Raw genomic sequence first — 23384 nt, forward strand, 5'->3', positions numbered from 1 at the left:
GGGTCTGGGGATCCCACAACCCCCAAGGGTACTCCTGCTGTAACCTTCCCCAGGCCAGGAAGACCTTGGTGTAATTAGGCATTGTGATTTGGGGGGGAAAGTAACTTGGGCACATCAGCTGCAATCAACAGCCATGCATTTCACCTTTAACCCATTCACTGTGAATACACACAGCCTGCTTTTACGATGTGCACAACACCCACCAAAATGTCAATAAGCTCTTCAGAGGCAAAACCCTCCGAGTATGTGGGTCATGAAGCAGTATTTTTAATTTCTTAAATCATTGGAATATGCTTTTTGTATAGTCAGACAACTCCTCTTGCTGCGAAGGTTGTCACATCACCTGCACAAAAAGGGTAATCCACTTAAAGATTAAAGAGCACGAATCCTGACCAAACAGCTGGAAAGGCTGCGGCGCTGAGGAAGAGGAGCACAGTGACAGTCACCAAAGTGAGAAGCGATGCTTTTCAAACTGCAGGGACCTAACTGCAAGGAAGATGCATGACAGAGAAAGGAAAGTAGGAGAAAATAGGAGGAGAAAAACAGCTCGAGGCAGCGTATTGCGAAACCAAGAGATCGAGTGATTTATTTCTTAAGACGGTACTTCCATGTACAAATCGCATTTGTCATAGACAAGTGAGGTGATGAAGGCATATATAGAACAACTTATTACTCCACAGCTTAAAATCTGTGAGAACATTTTGGATAGTTTACAATCGGGTGAAATTGAGCAAGTGGAAAGAGAAAAACCTGGGCAGAGCATCAGGAGCAGTATCCTGACAGTGAAATGGGTTGGTCTCTCCAACAGTCAAGAGAAATCCCTTCCTATGAGATGCCACCCAACTGCTGAAGGCAAAATGCTGGTCTATGAAGATCGAGGCAAAACTTCTTCTGGACCAAACAGGCCCGGGGTTTCCCTCCATCCTCCCCTCCATTTGCTCGGGCGTATGCAGGAGCCGGCTGACTGGGTCCCATTCACCAGCTGGTTGAAAAAGAACACAAAAGTGATTGTAAACAAACCTCTGCCTGATATTTTGAGTTCCTTTCGGTTCTGCTTCCCTAGCATACAAAGAGCATCTCTTAGCACCCAGTCTGAAGGGAGGCCGAATCCTCCTCCTCCTCCTGACAGGGCCAAACCTCCCCTGGCTCCCTTCTGTTCTTCTTGAACAGCCCTCGGGAGCCACCACACCGTCTCCTGGGGCAAGACTGAGGTCTGCAGGGCTGCAAATCATCCACCCAGCTTTCCGGAGAGCTGCTTCCCTCACACCCAGCTGCGCTGGAGCCCCCCGCCGTCCCTGAGGGATGGACGGGACCGCAACCCCCAGCAGCTGGACGGGAGACCTGCCAGATCCGGGGGCCCGCTGGCACCGGATGCCTCCCACTGCCGGCACAGGGTCGGCCGCCCGCTGGTGCCCCGGGCACGGTGAGGGGCGCGGGCAGGGGCACCGGGCGGGCGCTGCGGCGGGCGGGGCGGGGGGGGCGGGGCGGGGGCGGCCGTTACAGGACCGCGCCCCGCCTCGCCCGCGCTGAAGCGCCATAGCCGCCCCTCCTCCCCTTACTGCGCAGGCGCCGAGGGAGAGCTGCGCCTGCGCTCCGCCGCGCGCCGGCCTCATGCGCTTCCCCGCCGAGCTGGTTGGCAGCAGCGCGGCGCGCGCTCCGTCCCTCACCCCGCCCGCCACGCACCCTCCGCGCGCCGCCCCGGGACCCGGCGGGCACAGGTGAGGGGCGGGGGGCGGCAGCGGACGGGACCATGGGGGGAGGGCGGGGAGCGGGCAGGAGCACGCGGGTCCCCGCGGAGCGGGAGCGGGGGGGGGACACGGACGGGTGGCGGGCGCTGATGGCTCGGCGGGGGCCGCGCCTGCGGCGGGAATTTCTGGCGGGGGCGGGAAGGCCGGCCCTCACTGCCAGCGGGGAGTGGCAGGGGGGTCGCTGACAGAGAGGGGAGTGGCGGCGGGGGGGGGTCGTTGACAGGGGGGTCGCTGACAGGAATGGCGGGGTCCGGGGCTCGCCCAGGCAGCGGGGTCCGTCCCCGCCTGCCTGGGGCAGAGCCCTCGCTGAGGCGGCGTCGGTGTCAGGCAGCGAGGCAGATGAAGTACATCCTGGTCACGGGCGGGGTGATCTCGGGCATCGGCAAGGGGATCATCGCCAGCAGCATCGGCACCATCCTCAAGTCCTGCGGGCTGCATGTCACCTCCATCAAGATCGACCCCTACATCAACATTGACGCCGGCACCTTCTCCCCATACGAGCATGGTGAGTGGCCCTGCTGGGCCGAGCTGTCAGCAGGTGGGTCCCGGGGCTGGCTTTGCCTGGAAGGAACCAGCTCCTTTGCATGGCGGAGGAGTTTGCATCCGGTCCTGCGTGCGGGACCTGCAGGCTGAGCCTGTCGGCGGCTCCGGACTGACTGGTGGGGCTGATCGTGCCACCAGCAGAGATGTGCTCTCTGGTCTTCTATTGTTGCTGCCTGGTTGAGGGATTCAGTCCTCAGTGTAGTAGTCCTCTTTGTTATATAAGGCTTTTGGTTTTATTAGCCACTCCTAAACTTGCTGTAGCAATCAAAGAAGGTGTTTCCTTACATTGAATTCTTCCAGCTGTCACAGGCAAAACCAACAAATTGCTGATGTGAACCATTTCCCCTTGACATGTGCGCTTGTGCCTTTCTCTGTGTGCTGCAGGGGAGGTGTTTGTGCTAGATGATGGAGGGGAAGTGGACCTGGACCTTGGTAACTATGAGCGCTTTCTTGATATCCGACTCACCAAAGACAACAACCTGACTACTGGGAAGATTTACCAGTATGTCATCAACAAGGAGAGGAAGGGAGACTATCTTGGCAAAACTGTCCAAGGTGACGTGAAGCTTTATTTCTGATGCTTAGATATATATTCTGTGTTTCTGTCCTGGCTGGATTCTTTTGCATTTCATCTTAACTTGACATCTTTGTTATATGCTGTCCTTGTGATGTTTTTTGTTTGTTTCTTAAAAGGGGAAGTACCAGTGCAGGTGTAGTGGTGTGTGCCATACTGAATCAGGTTACCTGTAAGCCCCTCAAAGCTTTCCAGTGCTCAGCAATATACTGTCTGTTGTTTGGACTGTATGCTGGACTTGAGTCCAACTGTCTAACATAGCCAGTACTAAATGTGAACAGACGTCGGACTTATACACCTGTGGATTATTTGTTAGCTGGTTAAAATGGTTATTGCTTTTGATAACTATTCTGTCATTAGAAAACCCAAAGGATCTTTCAGGATCAGATCAGTCCCTTCCCTTTTTAAGCATCCTCCACAGCTGGTTTGGATAAGGACTTTTACAGACAGTTTGAAACAGAGTAGCGCTCTCTGCTTAGAGCAAAGAACTGTTTGTACTTGAATCTTGCAGCTTAAAGGAAACGTTGCTTGCACGTGTTTAAATTGAGGCAGGATTGCATTTCCTGCCAAGGCCCTTCTCTGGAAAATCACAGCCAAGAACAATCACTTCAAAAATGCATACTTCTTTAAAGACACAGATCAGTGCTGAAGTGATATGGGAAGCACTGGCTATTTTCAGTAATTTGCTCTGTAATGAGTTAGAGGGAAAAATGTATGTAGGTTGTGGCTTTAACCCTGGCCTGGGTTTCTTTTTCAGTTGTTCCCCACATCACAGATGCTATACAAGAATGGGTAATGAGGCAGGCACGAATTCCTGTAGATGAAGATGGCATTGAACCCCAAGTTTGTGTGATTGAGGTTTGTAGCTCTTAAAAACAAACAAAAAAATAGTTTTGCTTCTTGTCTGGAATAAACTGAACTATATGCATATTTTGCATAGCAAATTTTTTTACAGCAATGATCAACTTTGCATGCTCCTGAGTTGGTTAAAAATCCCTCCTTGCTAGCCTCGCTTATTTGGTCTAATCTTTTGAATGCTCTGTGTCTGAATCCACACATACAAAGACTTAGGTTTTGGACAGTTATATTTTTGAGATGCTTTGCTCTCTAGTGTAATGTGAATTAGTCTATAGAATGAATTTTAGCTCTTGTAACTTGATATGCCAAAGTCTCAGTTAATCATGCTGTGCCCTCTTCTTCCTCAGTGGTAGGAGGGGAGGGTAGGTAAATCACCCTCTGGAAGCAGTTGTCTTTCCTCCTTAGCACTAAAGGGAGCCTTGGAGTGACTAGTTCAAGCATAGACCTAGAAAAGTAAATGGCACAAGTTAGTGGTGATAAACCTCATTCAGTTTCCTGTGCATTGTATGGGATATCCTGCTGCAAGAGGAGACAGAGTAGGGTGAAGGCTTTGAGACGGTGCTGCTGAGTTGGCTGGCAGCATATGCCAGCCAACAGGAGAGAGGGAGCTTGTCAGAGTGCCTGGGTCGTGGTGACTTAGGACTCTCCCCGCAGCTTGAGTGCAATTTCTGTTCCAGGATTCACAAGCCTGGATCCTGAAGTACCTAGGAGGCACTGTCTGACAACGCACAGGAGTCTGTCACTGCTCCAAAGAACGCCTTGTATCTCTGTTCCTGCACGTGTCCAAAAACACTATATATAGTTACTAAAACGTAACAGAAATTTTGCTTCTCAGTGCCACCTAATGTTCATAAACGATAATTTTAACACCTAATATTTTCTCTGAAGAGAGACTAGAGGCAAAGTTAATGTCCCTGGAGAGGTGCTGCCCGTATGAGAAGCTGTTTTTATTGTGGCTTTTTGATTTTTGGGAAAATCATGAAGGTAAAATAATAGTTGGGGTAGATTGGAGCCTGTGGAGGTAGTACATACAACTGGCAAATCCTGCTTTTCATACTGGTGTTGAAGCTTCTTTAGGGAATCGGAGGGAGGCACTGGGGAGATGTTTTAGTGTCCTTTTACATATGTTTTAGTATGCTGTAGTGTACAAATTCAGTAGATGATGTTTTGATACTAACTTTTATTCTAAATGTCTTTGTCTTTTTTAGCTTGGTGGGACGGTAGGCGATATTGAAAGCATGCCTTTCATTGAAGCTTTCCGCCAGTTCCAGTTCAAAGCCAAAAGAGAGAATTTCTGTAACATTCATGTCAGTCTAGTTCCCCAGGTAAGGACCTAAAATGTTTTGGTGATTGGGGGCTTCCCCAATCTGAAACTTGCTTTCTAAATATGTGTTTCTGAAATGCTATGTCTATAGGCACTGTTATATTTGTATTTCTATATATAGAAACTTCTGGAAGAAATGCAGAGAATATATGGTTACGTATTCAGAAAGGTTTGCAAGAAGTGAACAGAACTTTTTAAAGTGTGTAAATGTGTAATAAATAGTTGGGAGTTGTAGCAAATGCAGTGTTGCATCTTTAACTGCTGTGTTTATGGAATTGTCTCCTAGCTTTTGCAGGTAAACTTGCTTTCTAGGGCTGAAAACTTTCAGTTTTCCTTCATTTGCATAGCCTTTAATTTCTGCAAAGCTAATATAAAATTCAGTAATATAGCCAGACTTCACAGCCATTTGGACTTATTAATAAGATTGTATTCCAAGCTCTTCCTGGAGTCAATATTTCTGTTGCTGTGTGCTCTCTTCCCCGCCCCCCTCCCCCAGGATTTACATTAGCTGTAGTTCATGAAATAGGTTGGGTTACTTCTGTAATTTCAAAACATAATACTGTGTTTTGAAACATAATCTATTTTTACCCCCTTAGACAATATTTTTAATGTGTGTTTTGATTTTTAACAGTAATTTCATAGACTCTGACTGCTATGTAAGCCATAACAATCTGAGTGGCAGTTGCCCTTGGTTCAGAGATCAACTAAGAAAAGGTGTTACGAAGCAGTGCTATGATAAGAATCACTTAATTAGGAATCACAAGGAAAAACAAAATATCCTTATGTGCCAAGTAGATGGGGTGAACTCCAGTTAATACCAAAAGCATGTGAAGGTGTTTAATGCCATATAATGCCTGATATAACCTCATCGGTATTATCTGGCCTGGTTTTGAAGACAGTTTACAGTCTTCACCAAACAAAAACCTCTACTGCAGGCATCACTGCTGAAGAAAATTCTTGCATGGTTATGTTAACAATACTAGAGAGCATAAGTATTCCTCATCTGAGAAATGGATTTGACAGAGCAACTTGATAGAGTTACTGGAGTGCAGCTCAATCTTTGTTTTCTTCTCTTCATTTCTTTTCCCTTCTGTCCAGGCCAGGTGATGTATGGAGAAAAAAATTAGAAATATAACTATTAGGTATTTGGAGGGAGCAGTGGATAAAAACCTTAGGATCTCTGCTTACTCCTTCCCTCACTATAATGCATACCTACTTACTGTACAGACCTGAACTCTGGTTTCTGCTGGTTGCTTTCAGTCTTTGAGATTAAAATGACAGTGCGCAGCGGTATTTAAAGTTCATGTGAATTGTCTAAGTTTTTACAAGATGAATGGGGTGGAGAGTCCCGATTAGCCTGATGAATCATTACTACATATCATCGTAAGTTGATATACCAACTTCTGCTCTTCTCTGACCAGCCAAGCTCTACAGGAGAGCAGAAGACTAAACCCACCCAAAACAGTGTTCGTGAACTCAGAGGTCTTGGTCTCTCACCAGATCTGGTAAGGTTTGCTGCATGGCTTTGAATTTAAAAATGGAGTACTGGCATGTTGCAACAATATCCTAGTCTAAATTATGCTTACGTTGAGAGCTCTTGTGTATTGGCAATAAACAAGTAAAAATAACTGGGTTGGTTTTTTTTTCCCAAGTCACAGAGACTGCAGGAAGACAGCTTTTCTAGAGGTTTGTTATATGAATGCTGGAGTTACTTCTGTTTCGCTTCACAACCGTGATGTTGCTGTTCTGTTAGATTGTTTGCAGGTGCTCCACTCCGTTGGATACCTCAGTAAAGGAAAAGATTTCCATGTTCTGTCATGTTGAACCAGAACAGGTAAAGATTGCTGTCTGCACTTCCTTGCAATAAATATTCTAGCTGTTTGTCAAATGCTGAGTGGAGTTTTATCTGAGCGTAGTGTTTTTGTGTTCTAGCTGTGTCTTCTGTTAGCTGCATAATTCATTTGCTGCTTTGTCTTACCTACATTCCTTACACATGTAACCATTGCAAAAATAGTCCGTTTAATGCCAGCACCCAGGTTTTGTTATAAGGTAGTTAGCATAGGCTTGGAGAATTCTATGGAATCTAAGGTATTTTCTGAATAGCTGTTTTTGACCTTAGTTATCCTTCCACATTCCTTCTGTGAATACAGAAGAATGAGTTTTTTCAGTATTTAGGGGCCGAAGAGTAGTTGCCCAAAGTTAGGTTTAAAGGATACATGAATGTATTTCGTACACTGCTCTTTTCCTGATGTTATTCTTCTGTCCCAGACTGCATGAGGAGAGATGGCACAGAAAAGTTGAAATAGTATTTGAGAGAAGCATTGCTTCACTTGAATGTTATGTGATATGCAAAAATTCCATGTTAGCATGATTCTTTTTATACTGAGACTACTCTGCATAGCATCATCTGAGGCAGACCTTGGAAAATAATCAAACAGTCTGTAGGCTAAATATTAGCACTTTCCAATCCAGCTGGAGCTTGAAAAATTTTGTCGTTTTGTGGAAGAGTAGGTATCGCTTCACAATTCCAGGCTCTGTCAAGTCATTTTTATTAATTTCTTGTACAATGAGATCAAACTCAGTCTTGCGGTTTCAAGTGTTACATTCAGAATTAGCTGGCAATAATATTGTTGTGTCAGCAGTACAATATCTACCTCTTGTTGGCCAGGAATTTAAAGTAAGTTGGCTCTTGTTAGTTGTTTTCCAGGAAGTTTAATACAATTTTACATAGTTGTTTCTCTGGCTGCAGTTGCACTTGAATTGAGAAGTAAATGCTATTGACTATAAAGGAGGAAGATTTGCAGCCTAGGGGGTTTTACTGGTGCAGTGTTGAACTCTGCTTTCATTTGAGTCAGGAGAAATGAGGATTTAAAAATAGTTGTGCCAGTATATTTTTGATCCTTAAAATGCAGTCTCATTCTTGATGGACAGGTGACAGTTGTCCAGAGCCATCTTTCCTTTTCTGAGGAAGCGCATTTCAGTGAACTAGAACCGTTGACGTAGATATACCTCATTGACCTAACAATTCTTTGCTCAATAGTTGTTTAATCCTAAGTTTGATGAAGGATGCCTTGTAAAATTTATTGCTGTATTGACATCACAGATTTCCTTGGGCTTCAATCAAACTGGGAGCCCTAGTTAAGAACGACAGTGGTGGGAAATGGGGAAGCTGGGATCATGGGCAGTGTATCTGTAGTTTCAATTGGGATTACCAAGAAGGCTGTATCAGAGAAGTGTCTTTGAAGTGTTTTTTGAACTTTGCTACGTGCTTGTATAACTTGCATAGCAGCTGACTTTCTTACTGCTGGGTTATTGTGTTATAGCCCTTCTCAAGGAGCTCCAGTGAGCAGTAATACCCGGGAAGAGTTGAAGGATGACCTTTTCATGTATGTGGAAACTAGTACTAAGCTATTCATATGTTGTTATGTTATTCAACAGATGTTATTTCCTGGAACTTTAGGTGGTCATATGGTTGTCTGCTAGAGATAGAAGCTCTCTGAATATCTGCCTAAAAATAATTGCACAGGCACTTAGATCTGTTTTAATGACATTCATATTGTATGAACAGGTCATCTGTGTTCATGATGTCTCTTCTATTTACCGGGTTCCTCTGTTGTTAGAGGAGCAGGGAGTTGTTGACTACTTCAGACACAGGCTTGACCTTCCCATTGAGAGGCAGCCCAGGAGGATGCTCATGAAGTGGAAGGAAATGGCTGACAGGTGAGCTGCACTGCTGGGCATAGTTTGAATTAAGACTCCAGATTAGTTTCTCTTCTTGGTCATTGGTTATTAGGTGATGAGTGTTACTTCATGTTCCTCAAGTGTTCTCATGCAGTCAAATTTTTTCTTTTTCTACTACAAAAATCAATTTTCTTCCTAGATGTTTAACTGTTTGAAAAAATTCTTCAACATGAGAATCCTGTAAGATGATGTTATTGAGTTCCTTATCTTGTGTTGGTAGTGTACTGTCTATGTCAAAACCAGTTTGAAGTAATTAAAAGGTGGACAGCTCTGCCCTCCCTTTTTACACAGAAAACCCCAGTGGCATTACAAAGTGTTGAAATCCTTTTGTAGACATGTGTAGGAGTCATCAGGAGTGTCAAGAAAAACGTACCTTTTGAGTATGCTTTCAAGCAAGTGAAACAACTGTTTCATAACTGTTCTGTCTGAGACTCCTAGGACACTTTTTTTTCTTGTGGGGAATAGACTCCATGTTCGTGGGGAAATAGTGAATTGAATCTTTTCAGTTGGCATTCAGGCCCTTTCTGAAGCCTCAAATATGTTCGTCCTTGTAAGAAATTAATTTTCAAGATAGAGATGTTTCCCTTTATATGCGTGACACAAGCCACCGCTGTCAAGAACATTTTCTTTTGCCTGGGAAAGCCCTCGGTAACCAGCTTGGTTGAAGGTACTTAGCAATTTTGAAATAAACTTTAAACAATCTCTTAGCTGTAGCCAAGAACGCTGCGTAAATCCCATGCTGCCAGATGCTGGGGATTGAAAGTGTAGGCAGTACAACCTTAGGACTCTAGAATTCCTTTCTGTATTTCTAGCTGCTGAAGTGAACTCAGTCAGAAGCAGCGTGGGAAGATGCTGTACAGTATAAACATATGCAGAGCTGTGCTTTGATCCTCTCTCCTAATAGTTTACTGCAGACTTTGAATTTAATACAGCTTCCTGAAAAGACAGTTTGGATCTACTCAAAATGGCTTTTCAGCATAAGGAGGGATGAGTTAATTTATACGTGACTTTCTGCAACTCTTTTTCTCTGTCGTTTTTTTTTCTTTTTTTTTCCCCTTTCTTCTATTCTTGCTTTGATGTTTTAAAGTCATAATTGTTACAAAAGGTCATCTCTTCCAAAGTCATAATCTCTCTAGTTGGACAGACTTTCAAGAGCCCAACTGTTTATATTACTTGAAAAGCTGAACAGAATGGAAGTGATTCTTGCCCCTCTTTCCTGTTAATGACGAAATAACCCTTATGTTTTGATTTTGTTTAGGTATGACCGTCTCCTTGAAACATGTTCCATTGCACTTGTTGGCAAATACACCAAGTTTTCAGATTCCTACGCATCTGTCATTAAAGCACTGGAGCATTCTGCACTGGCTATCAACCACAAACTTGACATTAAGGTAGGGTTTGGTGCATGTGTGTAAAAAATTCCCCGCCCATACTCCTTCCACCTACAGTGCTACCGATCTTAATTAAGTTTTTCACAAACCTGTAGACAGTAAGGGAGAGCTGATTCAGCCAGTGAACTTTAAATTTGTCCTTGGATTACAGCATCAAAACATCTGTTGTCAGGCCTGAAACAGCTTCAAAGCAAACCAGCCTTTCATCCTGTAAGATATACAAGGTGTCTGTATAATTGGTGGGAACTCTTCAGTGCTCAGTGTTGCATCCTGAACTGTGATAGATGTACTTGAGGAGGGGACAGTTTGCTTTAATTTCTCTGACAGTTGTTGAAAGTGATCCTTTTTTTAGGGTTGTTGCTTTTAGGGTTGTTATCTTTGTGGTACTCACAGGTTTTGTGATGCTTCTGCCTCAGACTTTATTAAGGTTTTGATGCTGTTTTGGCTGCACAGGTGCTTTTAAGAGTCTTGGTTGTAGCTAGATGCACTGAAGACGTAAAATATGTATCCGTTGTCAGAAACTTTACTTTTATTGAAATAGACTTTTTAAATGACCAGCGGTTTTATGATGCTGGTGAGTCATGGAAATAGGTGCTTGCTTTATAACAGCACTGTTCTACGTTTGGCTTACCTTTCAACTTACAAAATCAGTAGAGGAGAAAAGAAGAAAAACAAGTAAGTCTGGTGAAGGGTAAACCCTGCACATGCATCTGTGAGTAGTTCCTGACACAGCTGTATTTGTATGGTTCAGAAGGGGAATGGGTTCTGTGAGTCCTGTGCATGGAGATCTTACGTTGGGTTAAAGAACTGTTGAGCCGTATTCCAAGCTTTAAAAAAAAAAAAAAAAAAAAAAAAAGACAAGACAAAAATGTTTTTTTCAAAAGGGTAAGCAGACTGCCAGAACATTCAGAAGTTCAGAGATACTGGAATACTGGAGATGACAAACTGGAAAGTTTGCAGTTTTTTCCATATGTAACATTGGTCATAGCATCCTTTAATTACAACAGCCTGTGTTTCACCATATCCTAGTTGTTCTTCAGTCTCTCTTGAAGATTAAACAATGTCTATTTGATGAGATAGTGGTTCAGTTTTTTTTCTTGCTGTGTGGTTGTTTCTGTCTGCGTAGCCGTGTGTTCCCATCTCGCTGTGCTCCATTAAGACTTCACATTTAATGAGTCTGGGTCTTATGGACATCAGCTTCATTTATGTGACAGCAGAGCTGCAGAGAAGGGAAGACACAAAAAATATGGCATCTGTTTGCGCATCTGTAGTATGATGGTGCTGGAAAGCAGTTTTATTGACTAGCAGACAGGAAATCAGCCCAGAAAAAACATAAGTAAGTAACTAGCAGGAAACAAATCCAGAGCTATCCAGGAGGAATGATGATATCTTAATTTAGTGAGAATTAAGGACACCCTGTATTTACACTCTTGTGGCAGTATCTCATCATCCTTTTTTGGATTTCTTCCCAGTATATTGACTCTGCTGACTTAGAGCCAGATACTCTGCAGGAAGAACCTGTCCGATACCATGAAGCATGGCAGAAGCTGTGTGGTGCTGAGTAAGACTCTTATACTCTGGCCATTTCTTTGGAGCATGTCTGCTAAACTTGCTGCTATTGACATTTTTGGAATTAAGAGCCTCACTGGAGACTGTTTTCTTAGGCACTGTACCAGCACACTCTGACATTGCCCCAACTACCTCTCAATGAAATTTAGGATAAGATGTAGAATGGAGAATTGTTAAATAAGTGAGGGAGTTTGTGTAAGGCAGCAGAGGGGAGATGATCATGCAGATGAAGATGTGCACAGGCTTAGTGGGGAAACAGGGTGAGAGGAAATAAGGGGAAAGAATAGGTACTGGCAAAGGTTATTAAAGCCAAAGGGAGAGGATGGAAGGTGTGAATGTGGTATAAAGTTCTTTAGGAGGAAAGCGTGAGAAGGGAAAAAGCGTTAGGATGCAGAGGAGTGCCAAGAGTTAGCCCAGAAAAGAAGAACAAGTGGGGCTTGTTAGCCCTCAGGGAAGCAAGCTTCGGGTGGTACCAGGAGAACGAAGAACTTCCTGCAGAATTTGGTGTCCTTGTGCCTGCGGATAGGACAACTTGACACTGCAGCCAGCGGATTTGTCAGCATGGGCCTGGCTGGGTAATATGTTTGCAAACATGTTTGGTGCAGAGCATGTGGGTCATGCAACATGAACCATTCTAGTATTGTAACCTGCATCGTATTTGGGATTTCTTGGGAAGGTAAAATGTGCATTTATAAAATGTTTCCCTGAAAATTCCGTGACATTTTATGTGACAGCTCATGTGAAGTCATACGCAAACTGTGCTGCAGACAGGCCTTGCCATGTAGGGCGCTTTAAAGCCCTTTTCAGGAGTGAGGTCTTGCAAGTCTGAGATGTTATGGGAGAGAGGTGGTACGTGGTTGGGGGAACCACGCTGGTGAGCCCTGTGTGAATGGAATCTTTTCATCCTTATGCAGTGGAGTTCTGGTTCCTGGTGGATTTGGTGTTCGAGGGACAGAAGGCAAAATTCAAGCAATTTCCTGGGCAAGAAAACAGAAAAAACCCTTCTTAGGTGAGAAACATGTTTTGTCCATAAGAAGAAATAAAGAAAAGGAGGAGGTTTAATAACAGCCTAACTGGTCTGCAGCAAGAGCTTTACTGATTTTTCATTAGTATCTAGAATGTAAAATTTTGAAGGTAACTGGCTGAGGAAGGCAATGATCTATGCCCAGCTTAACTGGGTAATGCAGCCGTCATCTGTAGTTAGCTCTGAAGTGGTCAGAGTTGGCTGGGATGTGATGACATGGAATCTCTATAATGAGGGGGTAGGAGTCTCAGAGGAAGTTTCAGAGGAGGCTCTGGTGATCTTGGCACAAAGAAATATGTGACTGCATTTAAATGAAATGGACATAGTGAGAGACTGGAAATGTGTGAGCAGAGTGGATGGGGAAGGCAGGTGCAGAGTAAAACTTTTCAGAACTACTTGGTAGAGAGTGAACAGACCCCTAAATCCAAGTTAAAGGTCTGTCTCATCCAAGTTTTCCTCTGACGCAGAACTGCTCTGTGAAGGTGTGTGTGCTTTGCGGTACGGGCTCAGTGGTCCTTGTCCTGACTTGATCTGTGTTCTGCCTTGCCTTCTGCAGGAGTGTGTTTGGGAATGCAGTTAGCGGTTGTGGAGTTTGCACGCAGTGTTCTTGGTTGGCAAGGTAATTGCACAAAACCCTTCCTGGGTTTTGGTCATTTCTTTGATTGCTTAAGTAATACCTGTAATTTTTAATTTTTCATTGGTAGGTAGATTTAATTTTTTTTCTAGGCCTGTAAAATTCCCCATCTCCTTTGCTAATTCAAAGGAAAAAGAACAGTTTCCTTATCCTATTCAATTAAAAATCATTGGACTAAGGCATGCTTATAATGACAGAAAACTTTCTATTGCTTAGAGTGAGGTTCAGCTCCTGAATAAAACACCTAAGTGGAGTTGTGCCTGTGTGCACTGGACATCCTAAATTCCCATTATAGTCAGTGGGAATGAAGACCAAAAAGCAATTCAGCCAGGAAGGCAGTTGCACCTACTTCAGTGAGTTGAATTGCTTTCTGGGCTCCACTGCTTGAATTGACTAGGTCCCTGTTGTTGAAACTCCCTTTACAGAGTGCTAAATTTAGTTTCTCAGCCTGATTCTGAGTCTCACTAGTAGTGACGGTAGGGGAAAATGTGTTTCTCGGAGTACTTCTGCTCCTTTCCCGCTCCCTGGCTTTATTTAAAATATTCTAAGCTGTTGAATGTGTGCTTTTCCTGAATGAGCCTTGCTTTCATCAGTGATTGCACTAGACTGGTTGCCCTAAGATTGCAACCTCCAGGCAGTCTCAGAAATTTGTATCAAACAATGCTGACAGAGTCCCGTTTCTGCTGTCGAGGCCTGAGCTGGCAGCTCTTTGCAGGTGAGTGGCTCAGCACAGTTAAGGTTGCCGCTTGCCATAAGCGTGGGGATGAGATGCAGCTGTACCTGGGGGAGGTCCTGCAAATGCATGTCATGGTATGAGGGACTTCGTGTTTCTAATTGATGAATGTAACATTGCAGATGCTAACTCGACAGAATTTGACCCCAAAACTGCTCATCCAGTGGTGAGTTTATGGCGACTTGCTTGTAATATCCTTACTGTGCTAGACTTCTCTGCGCATATCTGTTGGTACAGTTAAGAGCTTGGATTATTACGTCTTGTGGCTTTTAAGTCTGTCTTCCATCATTTACTAATCTGAAAAGAAAATGGCTTTGCCTAGTTAACTGGATCGCAGTTGCTGCTTCATAGAAGATTGCAGTGCTTATTATAGGTGAAACACTAATATTTTTTTAATTTTTACTTTTAATTACACTTTTTCATAAAGCAAGGTGTTTTCTAAGAGGTAAAATGTTCTTAAAGGGCAGTTTGAAAGCTAACTGATTTCACAGAGTAAATGTTAAAGATCTGGTGATACCCATATTGCACTGTGTAACTGTTTAATTATGATCTCAGAAATTAACATAGACAGACCTGAATTTCTTGGAACATTTGTGGACAGATTTCTGAACCTGCCTTTCTTAGACTGCCAGCTCTATGTGCCTTGTCCAGGGTCCACCATAATGATTGGCTTCTGCTATAATTTAAAATGCTACTCAAAAGGAAAAAGTTCTCAAAAAAACCAGCTTATGAAGTTATTTATCAAAGTATAAGTGATTCTGATTTGGGGAGTTTGTTTCTGTAAATTTGCTTGTTTGTTTGTTTAACACTTAGTTCATTAAATAGCACAGTATTAGTGCATGGGATCTGTGTAGGCTTTGACCGAGACCATTTCCTATGCTAAAGCTTCCTGAATACTCGCAAACCTTCCATATGTTCTGTACAGCCTTCACTAGAAAAACTCAGCTGACTAATCTAGTTCTGTTGGTCTGCCTTGTCAAGATGGTGTTTCTTGGGGTGGTTTGCTTGTTTTCTGTATGGATGTTGTTTTTTTTTCCACCTTTAACGTTTCAGGGTCTGCCTGGGAGCGTTATTCTTTCCTCATTCTCACCTCCCTCTCTGAATGCTTTTTGCAGGTCATAGACATGCCAGAACATAATCCTGGGCAAATGGGTGGGACCATGAGGCTTGGCAAGAGAAGAACACTCTTCCAAACCAAGAATTCAATCATGAGTAAGGCATTTCTTACCTCTTTTGGAAGTGTTTCCTGGGAATGATGTGCATTCACACATCACACGTGGTGGGTATGGGGAAGTGAGACCTGGAAATATTAAAGCATCCTTGAATGGTCGGTGTTTGCAGACTTTGTTCTAGTAGTGAAATGGAGATCAATGAATTTGGTCCCGTCTTAGAAGCAGCAGATTCTGATGGATGCTATTCATATGAACGTGTTAAAATTTGGCATCGTGTGAACTGTTTGGCATTTGCTCTAAGAAATGTCTTCCTTTTGGTGTAGGGAAGCTGTACGGAGATCATGATTTCTTGGAAGAGAGACATAGACACAGATTTGAGGTAAAAATGCTCTTGTAGGTGCTGAGCTTTTCTGTGTAATCCAAACACAAGGGATCATGGGTTTTCTTGCTTCTGGTCTTCTAGGTCAATCCAGAATTGAAGAAGTGTTTTGAAGAGCAAGGTTTGAAGTTTGTAGGCCAGGATGAGGAGGGAGAGCGAATGGAAGTGGTTGAGTTGGAAGGTGAGTACTTAAGCAATTAGTTTGTGGGTGTAGGTATTTACAAGGGAAAGTGTTCAGAGGGTAATTGAGAAGGTTTTTGTGTGAGACCAGTCCAGGCTCTCTCTGATTCCATCCATAAAATTATACTAAAAAAAGAATCCCATGTGCCTGTCCACTTAGGGACAAAAGGTAGGATAGAAATGACGCTTCGTCCCCATCATCAGGGCTTCAATGTGATCAGTGCTTTCAACTGCAGTTCAGCCACAGGCTTAAGGGACTTGACATTAACGTTTTCTGTTTCTTTCTCTTAGAGCATCCTTTCTTCGTTGGTGTTCAGTATCACCCTGAATTCCTCTCTAGACCAATTAAGCCATCTCCCCCATACTTTGGCCTCCTCTTGGCATCTGCAGGAAGACTCACACATTTTCTACAAAAGGGCTGCAGGCTCTCACCCAGGTAGGTTGAAGGAAGGCACCAGTCAGACCTTTCACAGGGTAGTGCTTCTTCCTACAGGATAAACTGGAGAATCTTCTTGGCACAAAGCTACTGCGGGGTAACTAGGGGGTATTTGCAGCACCTCTTCTTCCCAGTCTTTCTTTGAAACCTCTTGTCTTGCGTTTTAAGATAGACTGTAGTGCCATAGAGCTGTCCCGCAGTGAGGCCCTGACTGCAGGGAGAGTAACTCTGCAGTCTTGTGTTGTCAGTCAGAGGTGTTTGGGGAAACTGCAGCTGAGCCTGCTCTTTTAGATGACTGGAGACCTCATGGGGTTTTCCCCACATTCCTTGTACAAGTCCTAGGTACAAGCTGGTCCTTAAGAAACTTGTTCCTGTTGTTGGTTTAAAGAACGGGCCCTGGTGGTTGCAGCTTCATTTTTTTTTTTTTTTTCTGCTGACTTAAGCTTTCTTTTGTCTCAGTTTGCAAAGCAACTAATGTTTTGGGTAGACTTAATGGTACATTTACTTCCTTCTGCTGCAGTTCTGCTCAGCAGACCGGGCAATATGCAACAAATAAACATCACTTTGATAGTGACCCATTTTCTTCCTTATAGAGGAGAACACAGAGGATTTGCTTGTGTAGCTGGAGTCCTAACATGCACTAAACAAAAATCCCCAAACTAAATGCAAAAGAGAAATAGCACTGAATGTATTAAACTAAAGCAATGCAAAAAGGAAAGCATTGGCCTTTCTGGATTGAGCTGCACTGCAGCTGCACCACAGGAATTCCTGTGTTGATGTCTGGAGAACGGCTGTCAGTTGTGCTCTGAGTGATCTGCTCTGAAGAGTTTCTGTGAAGATGCCTCATTTCAATGCTCCAAGTGTTGAGGGATATTTTAATTTCCTGCTTTTGCACTTTTGAGGTTGAAATGGCTTCTCACAGCAGAGGAGCTGAAGTTTCCTCTCTGCTGCAGCATCCCAAGTTAGTATTATCTGCTGTTGGAGTCTTTTGTGATTGTGGTCACAAATTGTTTCATGTTTAGCATATAATCTAAAAATATTGGTGGCAGCTGTAGCCCAGCCTGTGCTCCCCTTTATTCCTGTGCCCTTGTAACTCTTACCATGTTTTCAGGTAAGTCTTACCATTGCACTCTCATGAGGTTTGCAGGTGACACCCAGTTGGGGGAAACGGACTATACACATGAGGATGGGACCACTGTTTGGAGGGACATGGGCTGGAGCAGTGTGTCAACAGGAACCTGATGAGGTTTAACAAGGACAAATGCAGAGTCCTGCATCTAGGAACCCCTTGCAGTGACACAGGCTGGGGACTGAGCAGCAGGGGAGCAGCTCTGCTGATGAGGTCTTGGAGAACAGCAAACTGAACGTGAACCAGCAGTGTGCGCTGGCAGCAAAGGAAAGCCGAACAGCATCCTGGGCTGTATGAGTAAGAGCACAGCCAGTAGATGGAGAGAAGTGATTACGTCTCTTTACTTGGCATTTGTTAGACCACATCTAGAGTATTCTGTGCGGTTTGGGGTCGCCCAGTACAAGTAAAACATTGGTAAGTTGGAGAGAGTTTAGTGGAGGGCCACTAAGAGGGTCAGGAGGTTGGAGTACTTGCCCAGTGAGGAGAGGCCGAAGGAGCTGGGCTTGTTCAGCCTGGAGAAGGGAAGACTTTATGGGGGACCTAAGAGCAGACTGCCAGCACCTACAAAAACGTTATCAAGAAGATGAAAACAGGATCTTTACAGAAGTGCATGGTGGGAGGATAAGACACAATGGACATAAATTGAAATAAGAGAGGTTCCGACTGGATATAAGGAAAATCTTTTTCACTGTTAGATCAGTCATGCATTGGTGCAAGCTGCCCAGAAAGGCTGTGCAGTCTCTGCCCTTGGAGAATTTCAGAATGTGACTGGATAAAGCCCCGAGCAGCTGTGTCTGATCTGATAGCTGTCCCTGCGGTGTAGCTGTCCTGAGGTCCCTTCCGATCTGAATTATTTTGTGACTCTGAAAAAGATCTTTAATGGATTAAAGGCAATCAGCTGTTACTGGGAAGCTGAAATAGAATGGCTTATGGGTGGTTAACCAGTCTCCTATTTATTGAATTTCCTTTAGAATAACTTTGCATTATGCCTATTATATGTATAATCATTTTAATTCGCAAACATTAAAATTGATGATGACTCAGCCCTACTTCCAAAGGGACAGCTATGCTAGGAATTTGGTGTGCTTTTCTTTTCAGCCTCAGCTAGCAGTACTTATACCAAACCCTGCTAATTCCTGATACAAAACTAGGTCTATAAAGCACTTGTGCTCTGTAAAACAAGATCTTTCTGAATTTGCAGGGACACCTACAGCGATAGAAGTGGCAGCAGCTCGCCTGACTTGGAGATAACAGAGCTGAAGTTTCCATCAGTAAATCATGACTGATTCCTGGTAACTTTTAATCTCAACCTCTTTCCTTGTGGAAAAAATTCCTTGCCCAGTCTTTCCTCCTGGCATCTGAATGTTTCATGTCAGTTGGTAGAAAACTGGCACACCATGAAAAGTGCTGGTGCTCACACACGTGTTCCAGCTGTGCTGAGGGATGCATAATACCTCATGTCTGTGTAACAGATGTGGGTGGGTATTTCCTTAGCAAATTGACACATAATAAAGTATAAAAGTACATGCGGGAGTTTGAGATTAAATTCAAATAAAGAAACAAAGCACAAATACAGCACACATTCCTGAAAATGGAGGCAAAGCTGAGCAAGGGGTTACTGGATTTAGAAAGTTTTGGGTATTTTGGGAGCAATCCCCTTTGCCAAAGAACATTTTTGAAATAGCCATTCTCCCCCATCTCTTGAGACAGCAAGTTTCTCTGTCAAACCAGTGGACTTGAGGTCTGAATTGTAGTAGCTGCTGCAGCTGCTATGTGAATGTGAAAATTGGATGTATATAATCCAGTCTTGGAGGGGGGGGACTAAAACCTAGCATTCAAACTTCACCAGCAAAAAAGGTAGACTTAATACTGAAATGAGCTCTCCCTTTGTGCGGTAGGTGATCGTGGATGTAACACTTTCCCACTGCTCTGGCTGGTTTTGTGTGGTATTTTTGGAGAAATTAAGCAGCATTTGTGCACACACATGTCGAGTGAGAGCGGGGGTTTATTGCTGAATGCCAGGGGACCAAGGATGTCCAACTCTTCCTTCCTCCCCCTTTCCTTCATATCACAGACGCTTCCAAAATTAACTGCAGAGTGAAAATGAGTGTTAGCCCGAGTCTAGCACAAAGTACTTCCCCATCCCTGGTCATGGGACTGGGCCTTTGTGGTGCTGAAGATAGCTGGGATCGCTAGGTGTTGGGTGGTTCCAGATCTGTTGCAGTAGCAAACGAAAAGCTGAAGAATACTCGCTGTAAATGTTTATCCTCCTGAAGATATTCTGAACCTTTGGCTCGCTGACGGTATCCAGTGTGCTCCCTAATGTGACACGTCTGGGTGCTGCGTTGATACCCAGCAGCTTAGAGGCCATCCCCAAATGAAGAAATTGTAGGGAAAGTGACATTGGCGTGTCTGGTGTGTCCCCTGTCGGGCTGACTGGCCTGCTTGTACCCATCTCAGCTCAGCTCTCTCTTAATAGCTGTAACGTAATGAAGGTTTTCCTTTGGTACCGGCCATGGGCAGTGCTGGGAAGGGCATGAAGTGAATTCTTAGCTTAACAGTGCTCACTCCGTACATTGTATTTAAACATTGATTTCCAGAATGCCCTTGCTTTCTTAGGGGTGTAATACACTGGTCTTCATGTTGCCATAGTGCCCCTGTAAAACTAATAGACATCTCTTATCCTGGGAAGAGGAGTGTTGTCAGGTCCCACGTCATGTTTGTCTGGGGTCATGTATGTAAGACTCAGATTTCAGTGTGCTGTGCAGTTCCAGCCTGTTGCTCTTCACTGTCAATAATTCCTGCTCATTTTCTTTCTCTCTTTCTCCAGACGTGTCTTCGCTGAAGAGAAGAGTCTTCATTAGATTTTCCAGGCATTCTTACAGCAATAGCTTGAACACTGTCAGCTTTGAGCTTTCTTAAGTTATGGTTTTACAATTTTCGTTATGAAATCCTGTCCCTTTATTTCCTCAACTCTTCTGTCCTTGTTTTTTTTTCTGTGTAGATTCTGATTATTTCTGGAGGAGAGCTCATCACAGCACATGCACCTCTAGACTTTCTTCAGTTAGCACCATCTTGGAGATAAAAAGCAAATTTGGGTATGGGATTTGATGTGTTGGGGAGAATCCCGGTGCACACTTCCTTCCTAATGCACGGTAACGCTGGCATGAGTTTGTATCTTGGACACTGGCAGTCGAGTTGCTTTCTCCAGCCTCTCTGCTCCCTCAGCAGTCTTTATTACTTACTGGTGAAATTATGTGGATGAACTAGATTTTGGGGGCTCACTCAGTTCTTGAGCTGTGCTGTGCTGCAGAGAATAGGTCTGTTCAGCTTTATGCAGTCTTTTTTTTTTCGGGGGGGGGGGGGGGGGGGATGTTTTGTTCTGTTTGGTTTTTTTTTTTTTCAATAGTATTTAAAAACTTTTTGGCACTGGTGGTCTTGGTGCATTCATTGCCGGCAATGAACTTTTAACCAGGAAAATCTTCCTGGAATAGAACAATTAATCTGGAACATGATCAGCTCTAACTGTGATATGCCACTCTGCAGGGATGCAATTAACTTGGATCATGTGGGGAAAAAAAAAAAGCAAAACTGTCAGGAAAGCCCATCGTTGCCTGAAACGAGGCATAAACTGTTAGCCCTTTCTATGCCAGCGTTTGCTGGTGCTGCTTCTTGGGCTGGGACATTTCAACTCCTTGCATCAAGGGGTAGGTACAGAAAATAAAGTGAACTACTTTCAGATGCTGCCTTTAAAAGCTCCCGTTGCGATCTGCCTTGGACTGAACAGTTCATGGTGCTTTTTTTCGTTGATGGGAAGTGGAGCCTTCCGTTGCCTTTTTTTATACGGCGGAGCCATGCGTCCCGCACTCAATGCAATACAGAAATGCTGTTTCCTGAGGGAGGGGCTTCGCAATTTGCCTACGGTGTTACTCGGTTTAGTTTGTAGATGTGTCCTACGATGACAAGCTCAGCTTTGCAGTTCTGGGGTGGGAAATGCACTCGCTCCCCCCCCTTCCCCCCCCCCCCCCCCCCGGCCTCTTGTTGCAGTGTAAGTGACACAGTTTTTGGTCTTCGGTAATTTAGAAGAAAGGAAGAAAGTGTCTCGGTTGTCTGAAGTGTCATATGTTCAGAACTCTTCGGTTCATTAAAGTTTGGAGAAAGCTGTACGTCTTGGGCCTGGCTGAGTACTAACTCGTGTTGTCTGATGCCAAACTTGATTGAACACTGTCCTGTCTCATCTTCAGTGATCTTTTCCACAGCCCCTCTTGCTTTATTCCTCAATTATTTTAACTATGTGCTGTAAAGCTGCTTTTAGCCCAGAAAGCTTTGAGCGTTCTTCGTGTGTGCCAACTATAGCAGTTCTGCGAAAATGATCAACCAAGTCGAGATGCTCTCTGTACTGAACAGACGCTGGCCCTGAAATGGCTGGTTCTCTAGCAGTCTGAGGTCATTCCTTATCTGTAGCACAACTTTTGTTTTCTTTCTCCTGAAATGTTTTTGTTTTGGCCAAAACTGTGCAACTGACTTGGTCATTAAATGTTTATTTGTAATAAAATGAGTCACTAGCCAAGAGCTTGCTATATTACTTCTACAGCTCAGAGGGAGAAAAAGGACTGAAGATCATACTGTCTAATTTTAAGTTAATCCAGCGTAAGCTAGAAGTCTGTTAGCTGTATTTGCATTGGTTTTTAGACCTGTATTTTCAAAGTCTGGCTGAAATTATGGGACTTCCCCCCAGCAGTGGAGAAACCTGGGAAAGCTGGACTGAGCCTATAGCCTGTGCAGGGCAGAAAAATGACAGTTTTTAATTGAATTATGCTGGAGCCTGCCTGTGCTCTCCTCCCCCACAGCTGGGAGAGCTGCTTGCCTGGTGCCTGCCAAGGGCTGGTAGGAACACGCCACTGTCCAGAGCCATGTCTCCGGGCGGTGTGGTGGTGTGGGGCTGTCACTGCTGCTGCTTGCTGCGCTCCCCCCAGGAGCTGTGGGTTAAATAACCAGCTCCCCCTGCCCAAAGCTGCCCTGGGGACAAGTGGCCCAGGGCCACCCTGGCCTGGGCTCGAGGCCCACCGACCAGCGGTTGCTGACCGCTGTCCTTAGGCAGCAGCCCGAACCTAACCCTAACCTCGGGCACTGGTGAGGAGTGGGGAGCGCTTTCTCCCTTTATTCCTCATATCGCTTCACTCCGGCAGAAGGCTCCCCGCCCTCCCCCAGCTGTGTCCTGACTGGAGCCTGCTGGGACCTGGGTGCTCCACTGCTGCAAGGGCTGTGTGTTTTCCTCAGTAGCTGTTAATTATATGGTCATCAAGGGCGAGTCGAGTGCTCCCAGGGAGATGGGAGCCGGGAGCTGCTTGGTGGGGAGGAGGGCTCAGCTCCCCCCAGGACAAACCCCCAGCCCTCCCTGGGCACCGGGTGCCAGCCCAGCTCTCTCCTCTTGCCCTAAGGGAGGACTTGGCTGTCTCCACAGCCCAACTCGTGGGCATGTTGGTAAAACCTCCCCCAAGCCATCTCCCCCTGAGCTGGGCTTGGATTGGGGTGGGACAGGGAGGAGGCAGCCCCACGGCAGTCCTGTACGCCCTGCCAGGGTAGGGGCAGCGCACCCCAGGGTGCAGGTGTTTTCTGCTTTGATGCCCACCCTTAGCTGCTGCATTTTAGCTCCTTAGCTAGGGCTGCAACAGAAATGAGCATTTAAAGTTAAAGAAAGGAAGATGCAGTGAAATGTTATGAAAAAAATGGTCTGTCACGGGGGTTTGGGAGTATGGTCACTGTGGGCACCACTGTCCCTCACCACTGTGCCTCAACAGCTCGGCCCCTTCCAGCCCAAAAGATGGATGGATCCAGCTGCCACCCAGGCTCTGCTGCCCTGCAGCTGTGGGCACGGACACGCTCCCTCCCAGTGCTGTCCGGGAGGAGATGCTGGCTGTGGGGGGTGCTGGCATGGTGGAGCCCCAG

At 44.8% G+C, this 23384-nt stretch overlaps 1 protein-coding gene across 3 annotated transcripts; it reads left to right on the forward strand.

Moving 5' to 3' along the window:
* Window positions 1-1585: 1585 nt before the first annotated feature.
* On the forward strand, window positions 1586-22017 carry CTPS1 (CTP synthase 1). Of its 3 annotated transcripts, none has more exons than XM_072885419.1 (19): window positions 1586-1718; window positions 2076-2253; window positions 2676-2846; window positions 3623-3723; window positions 4932-5048; window positions 6469-6552; window positions 6801-6881; window positions 8616-8767; window positions 10047-10179; window positions 11652-11740; window positions 12663-12757; window positions 13329-13391; window positions 14262-14305; window positions 15255-15351; window positions 15635-15690; window positions 15775-15871; window positions 16162-16306; window positions 18637-18727; window positions 20266-22017. In XM_072885419.1, the coding sequence occupies exons 2-18, from the start codon at window positions 2088-2090 to the stop codon at window positions 18719-18721; spliced, it is 1776 nt and encodes a 591-aa protein (XP_072741520.1). In that variant the 5' UTR covers window positions 1586-1718; window positions 2076-2087; the 3' UTR covers window positions 18722-18727; window positions 20266-22017. The 3 variants fall into 3 exon arrangements, with proteins under 3 accessions (XP_072741520.1, XP_072741521.1, XP_072741522.1); XM_072885421.1 differs by having other exon boundaries at window positions 1598-1718; window positions 2080-2253; XM_072885420.1 differs by lacking the exon at window positions 20266-22017 and having other exon boundaries at window positions 18637-18961.
* The last annotated feature ends 1367 nt before the right edge of the window (window positions 22018-23384 follow it).

Source organism: Ciconia boyciana, chromosome 21 (genome assembly GCF_034638445.1).
Source record: "Ciconia boyciana chromosome 21, ASM3463844v1, whole genome shotgun sequence".
Lineage (NCBI taxonomy): Eukaryota > Metazoa > Chordata > Aves > Ciconiiformes > Ciconiidae > Ciconia > Ciconia boyciana.

What these genes read in the sequence shown, in the direction of transcription:
- CTPS1 (XM_072885419.1), top strand. Translation starts at nt 2,088, where the DNA reads ATGAAGTACATCCTGGTCACGGGCGGGGTGATCTCGGGCATCGGCAAG. An exon ending in CCAAAACTGCTCATCCAGTG is followed by an intron (nt 14,306 to 15,254) that starts GTGAGTTTATGG and finishes TGCTTTTTGCAG; the next exon opens with GTCATAGACATGCCAGAACA. An exon ending in GACATAGACACAGATTTGAG is followed by an intron (nt 15,691 to 15,774) that starts GTAAAAATGCTC and finishes CTGGTCTTCTAG; the next exon opens with GTCAATCCAGAATTGAAGAA.